This window comes from Mesocricetus auratus, unplaced genomic scaffold (assembly GCF_017639785.1).
Source record: "Mesocricetus auratus isolate SY011 unplaced genomic scaffold, BCM_Maur_2.0 Super-Scaffold_4256, whole genome shotgun sequence".
Lineage (NCBI taxonomy): Eukaryota > Metazoa > Chordata > Mammalia > Rodentia > Cricetidae > Mesocricetus > Mesocricetus auratus.
In genome coordinates this window covers 39,612,417-39,622,744 of record NW_024429182.1, presented here as the reverse complement: position 1 = coordinate 39,622,744, position 10,328 = coordinate 39,612,417, and the positions used below count along the sequence as shown (strand labels likewise).

The 10,328-nt window shown below is 36.7% G+C and overlaps 1 protein-coding gene across 1 annotated transcript in view; it reads right to left on the bottom strand.

Moving 5' to 3' along the window:
* Positions 1 to 2,294: 2,294 nt before the first annotated feature.
* Positions 2,295 to 10,328, bottom strand: part of LOC101835395 (aldehyde dehydrogenase, cytosolic 1) — a 36,146-nt gene continuing 28,112 nt past the window's right edge. The window contains exons 11-13 of the mRNA XM_040746544.1: positions 8,385 to 8,542; positions 5,406 to 5,480; positions 2,295 to 3,153 (exon numbers count right to left, since the gene is read on the bottom strand). Coding sequence (XP_040602478.1) covers positions 3,081 to 3,153; positions 5,406 to 5,480; positions 8,385 to 8,542 — 306 coding nt within the window. The 3' untranslated portion in view covers positions 2,295 to 3,080. The remainder of the gene's footprint in view (positions 3,154 to 5,405; positions 5,481 to 8,384; positions 8,543 to 10,328) is intronic.

Genomic DNA, 10,328 nt, shown 5'->3' with positions numbered 1-10,328 from the left:
CAGAAAACTCATGAGGAGGAGCCTGGAGTTGACAAGAGAAGAACAGGACTTGCAGAAACCAGTACTCTGTCTATCTTGTACTGGGACTGGGAGATAACACAGCAGACCTGCCAAGGACACTGAAACAATATCAAAGTCAAGTGTTTTTTTGTCTTATCTTTTCACTCAGCTCGCTGTCCTCCCTACAGCATCAGTTGTAGCAAGCTAAAACTGTTCCCTCCAGTTCACACCATTCTCTCATTTTTGCTGTCTCTCTATCTCTGCCTTTTTTCTTTCCTTTCTCTTACCCCTTACCCTTTCCTCTTACTATCACATCTGCTAAAGCCAGGAAATGTGGTGATAGCTTGTTTGTACAAATAAAATGAGTCTGAAAATCAGAAGGTAGAGCTTGGCACTAGCTAACCATAGAGGCCTGGAGGTCTGTACAGGCAGAGAAAGGAATATATGCAGGAGGAAACAGGAATTTGCTCTTTTTTCCACTAGCAAACTAGTGAGGTAAAGGTGGCTTTGGCTTGCTCCTTCTTCTCTCTGATCTCTCAATATTTTCCCCTATATCTGACTCCAGACTTTTATTATTAAGACGTATGAGAATTCAAATTACATAGAGATGAACTTTGTTTATGATACCTACGTATGTATCTTACCCCTTCTTTTTAGTATACTGTTACCCAAAATGTCAATATATTCACCCTCTCTTTTTCCTTGGCCTCTATTATTTCCACTCCTACATGTCTCTGTCTCCTATACTTTCCACCTACCAAACTAATACTAACAGGTCTTACCTTGATTGCTTACTCCTTTTTCTTTTCCTTTCCACTCAAACTCGGAAAATCTAACATTGTCAGTATTGTAAGCTATCCACAGTGCTATCAGGGCTCTTTTACTCATTAAAACACTCAGCACATAAAAGTAGCTGTTGGGTCACCACCTGCTCCTCTCTGAAGCACAGTAGGTTAAGAGATAGATAGTGACTTTTGCTGAAGACAATACTCAACCCATGGAAGTAAATGACAGCAAGAGCCTGCTGCCTGGGACATCATGGTAACAGAGGAAGACACCAATATAACTCTCTCACAATCTAGTCTCTCCTGAACACTGCAAACACCTCCACTGAAAGAATGGAGACATCCCAAATTAAAATAACAGCAAAAATTCAAACAATGACCTAACCCTGGATGAGCGGATACCAATGCAAAATATAGGTAACGCCAAAATACAGGTAAGACAGGTTTTTATTTTTCTCAAAAAATTATCAGTCACATAACAATGCCCCAAACAAAAGCAAATTTGATGAAATACCAGATAATGAATTCAATACATTATTATAAACATGGTCAAAAAATTCTGCTATACTCATAGCTCAGTGCCTTGCTCAGCCTTCATCAAAGGAACTGCTCCCTGCAACAGGTGGGAAAAATACCCAGAGATCGACAGCTAGTAATAGACAGAGAGTGAGAGACTTTGAAACTCCTAGTCCTAAGTGGGATGCCTTCATCAAATCTTCCTCCAAACCTTCTTCATCACAAGTTAAGGAGTCAAACTGATACTGCCTTAGAAGTGTCTTTCCTGCTGTTTTTGCTTTTTTCAAAATAACAGAAGGTGCTATGTGCATTTGTGTGAAGGATAGAGCATCAGACTTCGTCTGAAGACTTACATCTTTGCACATAGATTATTACATGTCTCAGTCCTCTCTAGAGAAGTTGCTTTTTCACATGGGCTTAAATGTAGAGAATAAATATCTGTGGAATTATCATCAATAATGGAACTTCCTTATTATCATTCCTCTCCCCAACGTCCAGGGAACATCATAGAAGAGAGGTAGAAATATCTTAAGACTAGAGTTCAGCAAAGACTACTACAAAACAGTGCCTCTGGACATGACGGGTTCATTGTACTCATGAACTCATCATGGTGGTTGTAGTTAACTACACAAGACCTGGACAAGGAAAACCCAGCCAACATTACAGCATGTATGCACGAACATAAAAAGTCACATTCCCAAGTAGTTTTTAGCAGTTGATGGCTGCTGGGGGAAGGAAAGTGAGTTTTCTCCAGAGATATGTCTCCTTCCTGGTAGACTGACCATGCCCAGTGAATGGCTCCACACTCATGTGCATGTGGGCCAACATTAACTGGGTTCAGTGGGTCATAATCAATTTAAATGTGCATGAAATTTGGAGAAGGATGTACATGGATGCAGATCAGGGAGGAGTCATAGGAAAGAAAATATTTGTACATGTATATGAAATTTTCAAGGAATAAATATATATTTTAAAAACTCAAATTGAACAAAATCCTGTAAGATTACCTTTATTAAGCTTCACATTCTAATTCCAGCTAGGCATTTCATTTGACAAGCAGGTATGGCATTCTAGAAAACATTTCACAACACTCAGAAGGGAAAACCATAGGGAACAGATCACTCTACTCTGCAGTCATTGTGCAGATCGAGTGATTCAAGGAGTCACTGAAGGACAAAGCTTAAGTCACAACTGGTCTTCCTTACCAGGTAAATATTCTAAATATTCTACAATGGAAAGCACCTGAACATGCATGACAGAGTCACAGAGAACTTGTACTTTTCAATCTGATGGTCATGGGTTCGAGCCCCACATTGGGCTCCAAAATGTACATGGAGTTCTTAGTTGTTCTAAATAATAAAAGCTCAGAGTCAGAAACCTCCTTAGCATCTCAGCAGACAAGAGAATGAGTTCCTGTTTCTCCCTGGTTATATTGTTTCTCCCCAGCTATCTCTGTCTGTTTCTACAGACCTCCAGACTTGTATGGTTAGCTAGTGGCAGGCTCCTTTCTCTAACCTTCAGAGAGGCTTTATTTTTACAAGCAAAATAAAACCACAAGAGAGAGCATGCACCTTTTATTCTTGGGTATGAAATGGGGTCACATTTTATAAGACTAATGATTCTTTCATATTAAGCTACAAGTTTTTTATATGTGTCATCAATACTGATGAGTCACTTATGTTTATGAAATCAATAGAAGAGTTAAAGGAAAACACTATAGGGGTGACTAGGAGATGTGTAGTCCTTGCTGAAGGGTTTCTCTTCTCTCTGGTGACTTCTTTAAGAGTTCTTCTGAGATATTTTCATGGCAACTGTCTTGAGTTCAGTGTATTCATAAACACCATGCTCACCCCTAGACAGGGAAGAAAAATAGCCTATGAGCATGTTTGCACACTGCAGTGTAAGTCAAATATATCCGTCATAATTTGGTGCAAGGTTTTTCTTGCTTACCTGAGTAGGGGCAATGTAAAATATTTATTGAATACATAGTAATTTATATAGGTGCTAGGTTACCATAAGCTTTATGACCAATTATAAACTCCCCAGTGGAGAGTAATATTCTAAAATGTCTTTTATTTTAAGTAATTACGTACTTGGCTTATTTCCAGGGAAGACATCCATTATTTACATTATTTTATTTGTTCATATGACCAACTAGTACATAATTCAATCTGATTATAATTTGTTGAACCAATAAATAGGGAAGTGTAGTTCCCATTGCACTATACAATGACTGAAGAGCAACAGAACAAACCACCAACTGCATTAGAGCCTGCATTCACCACACAGGAGTGGTGAGAGGTTAGAAAATGACCAAGATCCCATTCTGAAACTGTAGTTTTAACAGGAAATTTGATTGTGGCCCAAACAAACACCTAATCTTTGTAGGTGGTATTTTTCTTTGTTTCTTTTGTTTTGTTTTGTTTTCTGGTTGCTTGTTTAGCCTTTTAAGAAGGAAAGAAACTTAAGATTGACCTGATTCAGGATTTTCAAATTTTAGCAGATGTTGGTTTTCTCTGTTGCTCAATATCCTATTATACAGTTAATAATTTTTTTTCAAATCAAGCCCAAGTGACCTGAAGTTGAATTGAGTCCATCTGTGGATACCACCGTAAGCTATTAGGGTTCTACCTGAGACCAATTTTGGGAATCATGATCTCTTTCCACCTTGTAGATAACTTAATTTAGAAGGACTGCCCTCACTTCTCTTCTGCATTGTTTGGATAAGAAGATCATATTGCAAGTATACAGGACTGTTCCCAGGATCATCAAACCTATATACACACACACACACACAGGTTTACCAAGTAGTTGGACTTTGTAATTCTCTACCAGTCCTGCTCCTGAATCACTTGTGTATGTAGACATAGATGATGTCTTATGCTTTACAACCAGTCATCAATAATCCCCTTTTACTGATTTTGTGAATAATTTGAATTTCTGAAGCTAGTTCTTGAAAACCTCAAAAACATGCTTTTCTACACAATTAAAGGGCTTCATCCAGCTGTCTGAAGTCCATTAAATGTATTGTTTCAATAAGTAGTTCATATTTAAGAGGCAGACAAATTATTAGCTCATAATTTTGACCAAGTTGCTTCACATTGTATTTAGGGTTGCTAAGGCACTGGGCACTCTCAGAAGAGTTCTAAATGCATTGTCACATCAAGGATGTCCTATGTTGTTTTAACACAGACCATTAGAGTATCTATCCCCTTACATTTTTCCTTAGCTAAGAAAAATCTATACATTGTTATCTCTAACTTCTAAGTCTTCTGTATACAAATCCCATGGGACCTTCATCAAATGTTAATTCTAATTGAGCAGATATGGAGGAGCTCTAGTAAGCCTTCACATGACAGTCTTGATTCTCATGATAGTCCACACAAAGAATAAAGCAATATGACATTAAGCTATGTCTGCTTCATCCCCAGTGCCAAGAAATGAACTTAATGAAGATTCAGGGAAACATTTGCTAAACAGACTTGACAAATACAATCAAGAGAATACAAATTCATCTGAGTTCTCTTCTGGGGGTTCTTTGAGAACCCTGTTTCCAGATTTGTTAATAATACTTTTCTGCCTTTGAAAATAACTCATAACTCTTGGAAGGCGTCAATAATTCTCTGGGAATGTTTTGCAACAAACATTATTTAACAGATGCATCATAGTATTAGGTAGACTTCACCAGAAGCATATCAGTTTGAAATAAGGCAACTATAATTTATTTAAGAAGTGTATTCAAATATTTAGAGTGTATTAATTTACAAGCATCTCAATATCACCAGTTTACCCTTAACCTGCTTTCCTAGACTGTTTCCCATCTAGCTTCTATGCACATATACCATAGGCAATCCTAAAAACAGGTAGCAATTTAGTGACCAAGGAGGAGTACTTAGAATGGCCACATATGGGTAGTAGGTGTTTAATAAAGTATATTCCATCTGTTATTGCTTTGCTACACTTAGGAAGTATTTCCAACATTTAAAAAACTATTTGGTACTAAAAATACTTTATCCCCAAAGCAGTGAAAATAAAACAGTTTCCTGGGAGTGGCAATCCTTATAACAAAAATATGTGCTTATTTTAATATAAAATTTAACTTACAGTTCTCTCCCATTTCCAGACATCTTGAATCCACCAAAGGGGCACTGGGAAGGAAGAATTAAATAGCAGTTCACCCTAAAAAAAAGAAGATGTGGCTACTATAGATAATTCTTAAGTCTTCTCATAATTTCTAAGCAGAAAATTTAAAAATTCAGAAATCTCCTTAAGAACTCCTTTGTTTCAATCTATTATGATCATGAAAATTAAAAGAACACTATACATTAGAATTCAGAAAGCATCTATATATTACTAGAAATAAAAGGCAAAACTATGAATTTGAATATATATTCACACACACATATATGTATGTATATATATATACATTCATATATATTCATATACAAAAGGAAATATCTGATGTTGGGATTGAATGGTGCTATTTAATGCCTTACATGCATGAAGTTTGTGGTGATCTTGAGGTCTATACACTTAGCATTCAAAACTCACATACCTTTAGCAATTATTATGTGTGTCAGTACTTATTACATTTGTTTCAATTATTGGTCAAGAGATGGTTTAAACAGAAGTGGTGGCAGGAATTGAGCCCACTTATCAATCTGATAATTAGCTTTTAGAAATATTTTGTAGATGTTTCTAAAGGAAAATACATTTTAAAAAAGTGACAGATCTCAATAGAAGCTAAGTAGTAAATCAAGGCAATGGGGAAGTGTTGACTGGAGTGCAGTTCTGCAGGCCATGAACAAGTATTTTAATGCTAAAGCAGAGAGAACAATATTCTATATTTTATAGAGCAGCTGTTGACCTCTGACAGATGATTTATAAAAGTACATGGGATTCAGTCTTTGTAAATGTAGAAATATGAATGTGTATTAGTTAGTAACAATGAATTTATCAGTACTTTTGTCATAGAAAAAATCTACGCTGATCATTAGTTATACTAACATGATGGCACTTTGATTATTTCCTTGAAGAGATTTGGGGGTTAATTACCACTACTTAAAAAACAGGCTTTAAGCTCTTTTGTTTAATGCTATTTTATATTAAGATTTACAGCAGTTTTAAAAGTTTCATTGAATAAAATACCTATGCCAGGAGTAAATCACAGATAAGTATTTTATGACTGAGATCTTTGATACTCAACCTCATCCCTCATTTGGTTGTTTATATAAATTTTTCATTCATCTAATGTGTGTGTGTGTGTGTGTATACATGTATATGTGTGTGTGGTGCCCATGCATGCATAGGGAAGACACAAGGAGGCCAGAGAAGAAATAAAGATGAAGTTTTCTTTTTTTTCTGTTTTTTCAATTGCTCTCCTATCTTTTTGAACTACATCATCCATAGAGCCTGAGGCTCAATAGTTATGCTAAAGCGCCTAGCCACTAAAGCCCAAGGATCCTTCTGTCTCTGGCCACAATGATAAACTTCCAAGCACAGGCCACCATATCTTGCCTTTACATGGAGACTGGAATGAAACTTAGTTTCTTATCATTGAACACGTTTCTTATTCTTGAACACCAAGCACATTCCCTGGTTGAAAATACAATATTTGAAATACTCAAAAATACAGTTATAATTTTATGTTGGCATGTTTCAAAGCATTTTGATTTTGTCATTCTAGTGTGCAGCTGGCTAAATTCATACTAAACTATAACAAATGTTGAGAACTTTTTAGAGAGTATGGCTCTCACTCTTCTATTCATTGTATGGTCTTGATAAGTTCCTAAAGTGTCCACTACAGTTTCTAAATCAGTTCCTAAAGTTCTCAGCAAACTAAATTCCTGATTTTTATACCAAACAAGGTTTGGGAAAGCAAATAGTAGTATTGAGTAAGAGAAAACGATGAGTGTAAAAAACACATTTCAACTTTGAGGCAATAGTAACTAGCTGATGACTCTCACTTTGGTGAGAGGAAAACATATTTCAAGCAATAAAGAGGGTTAAGAATGTCCTGGCTGTGTCCCTTAGGATGCTTTTCAGTACCTAATCCTAATTTTCTTTAACTGGACTAGGTGAGAGAATGAAAATAGTTCATGCTGTTGCCAGGATTGAAGGAAAGGAGGCCTTATGAGAGAAAAAAAGGCTGCTGAGGAAACAGTGCATGATAAGGAGCTGGCTGGGCAAGTCTCAGTTTAAGAGGCACATCCTGAGAATTTGAGAATTTGTATTAAAGTTAAGTTACAAAAATCAAAGAACAGACTAAGTCAGAAGCTCGAGAAAAGGCTGGAGAAACAGTTTAGAGATAATAGGCCTTGCTATTCTTAGAGAGGACTTAACTTGGTTCCCAGTACCTATATGCCGAGGCTTACAACTCCAATTCCAGTATGTTTCATACTCTTTTCTGGCTTCTGCATGCACCAGGAACTCACATGGTATACCGACATACATGCCAGCAAAACACCCGTATGTATAAATTCATTTTAAAAATAATTGAATAGCACCATGTCTACAGATGTAGACTGGTGATCCCAGCCTCTCAGGAGCATGTTGCACGAATATAAGAAGTCCAAGGGTGGAGTAGACCACAGAGTGAGTTCGAAGCCAGATTGAGGAACTGAGTTCCTGTCTTGTATTAAAAAGTGTAAAGCACACTAAGATAAAGCTCACAAGTAAAGCATGTTGTCAGCTATTGTAACACCATAGGTTTGATTTTAAATATGAAAAATGATAGTAACAGTAATATGTATACTGTAGATAAGGTATCAATATACATTAACTAATATATAGTTGACTATAACAGAATTTATCTTTCATCTCCTTTGTTTATAGTAGAGTATCAAGTGCCCTGAAATTATCTAACAATACATATATTGTGTAAATCAAACAGGCATTAAAGGGACACTATTCTTCATAAGTAACTTGGAAAGCTAGATAAGGATAATTTGTTTTTTTTTTTAAGAAAAACGATTTTTTACCAGGTCAGATAATTTCTCTGAGTATTTAAGTCTAGAGGATGTCAACTCAGCCTGTCCATGTGGGTGATACAGCAAGGGCACACCTTACTTCAGACGCACTTACCACACCATCCCAGCCTGTAGAGCAGAAGACACGGTGATGGCTTTATCCAGGTCTTTCGTGAAGACTCCTGCTGCTAGGCCATAGGTAGTATTGTTCGCTCTCTTGATCACATCATCTAGAGATTTGAACTTCATGATTTGTTGCACTGGTCCAAAAATCTACAGAATAATAACACACACACAAAAAAAATCAGGTGAACACTCCATATGTTTTAAATACACTACATATGCTTCCCTGGGATCCATTCTACATAGACAAAAGTGCTGTCTCTCACTTCAGATATGTGTAAGGATCAGAACAGGTGACCATGGCCAGGGAACAGGGAAACATGTTCTGATCATGTGTGATTTTCTCTGTGGAGCAGACACCAGTCTTCATGGTAGCATCTAGTCTTACATGCTGTGACAGAGCTGCCCTAAATGAATGAACTGAACATCAAATCACTAAATGCATGATTTCCTTGGAAACAACTTAAACTCTAAGTCTAGTTTTCTTCATTGTTCAAGTTACTACACAAGGCAGCATGACTGAAGAAGAAATCACTCAGTAATATACAGAATTACCAAAAAGTAAAAACTAAAAAATTTATTACTGGAGCCTGATTCCAGAACCTATAGAAACCAAAATCTTAGGTCTCTGGCAATGGCTAGAGTCTCAGGGTAGTGAACAAGAGTCAGAAGTTTTCTAATCCAGTGTGAGCCAGCCTTTTATATCTACTGGAGTCTAGTTACTAAAACCCAATCTGTATCTCACCCCCATCTAATAGGAAACAACTGGGTTTTCACATAGATACAAAACTGCTGAATTTTTGGTAAGGTGTTTATCAAAATAAAATTAAAGGGCTTTCTGAGTGTTAGTACAATTTCCTGGGAAATGGGAACATGGGGTGTCAAAAACTCTCAATTCTCAAATGGTTTTCTGGTTCCAAGTCAATTTGAGTTTGAGGCAGTTAGTGGCTACTACCTGAAGTTTGGGGCAGACCCTAGGGTTCTAATTTCTACCATGATCCCATAACAGAGAAAAAAACAGCATGAAAACTGTAAATGGAAAGCAGCAGGAACAGGACTATGGTGGGTTTGCTCAGAGTAGCAACAACTTTGTCCACACAGTGTGGGCTCTGGGCATTTCAATGAGTATATTACAGGAGCCCAATAAATGCTTTCTTGAATGAAGATTATTTTCTGCTTTACTACCCTTTGTATACAAGTTAACCAAAATCTGTTAGAATGATAGGTATGGTCAAAGAAGAATAGGCCAATAAGTGTAGCAATTGAAATGCAGTTGAGGAGTGAATCAATGCAGATAACCTAAGTATGGTGGATTATCCAAATACATTTGATTTTTATTTCTGTTCCTTGTGTTTATTTCCTCTCCTGGCAAAGCTGGTAGTTCCCTTTTCTCTTTCTTTGTTTATATTATGGAGGTAAAGAAAACAACTTCTCAGATCCTCTTCCATATCAGGGACATGTGTATAGATATACTGGATACTTAAATTATGATTCAGGGCCTTTGAGTCACTGTATCTTCTTGTAGTAACTGACACTTTCATTGTTTAAGGCAAATGCTTATATCTCTGCATATAGCAAAAGCCCTCAGACACATGAAGTATACTAGCTATCATTTTTATCACAAACTGCTTTCTCTTAATTATACACTGAATACTGGTACCATCTTTATTGATGCTACTTGATGGCACCCCCAGAACTCACTTTCACTTACCTTACAAAGACAGTCCACTCTGTCTCTGTGAGTCTGACTCTTTTGTGTTCTTTTTTATGACAGATCTTTCAGTGTAAATTGTTCAGTGCTGGCCTATGTAACACAATGGAGTGCCCATTTGTTTATGTTTTTACAAATGACAGAGTCTTTTCCCATTCCTCTAAAGCTGTAAATGAAGCACCTATAGAAGTAGCTGTGGAATTTGTTCTGTGTTTGATATAAATT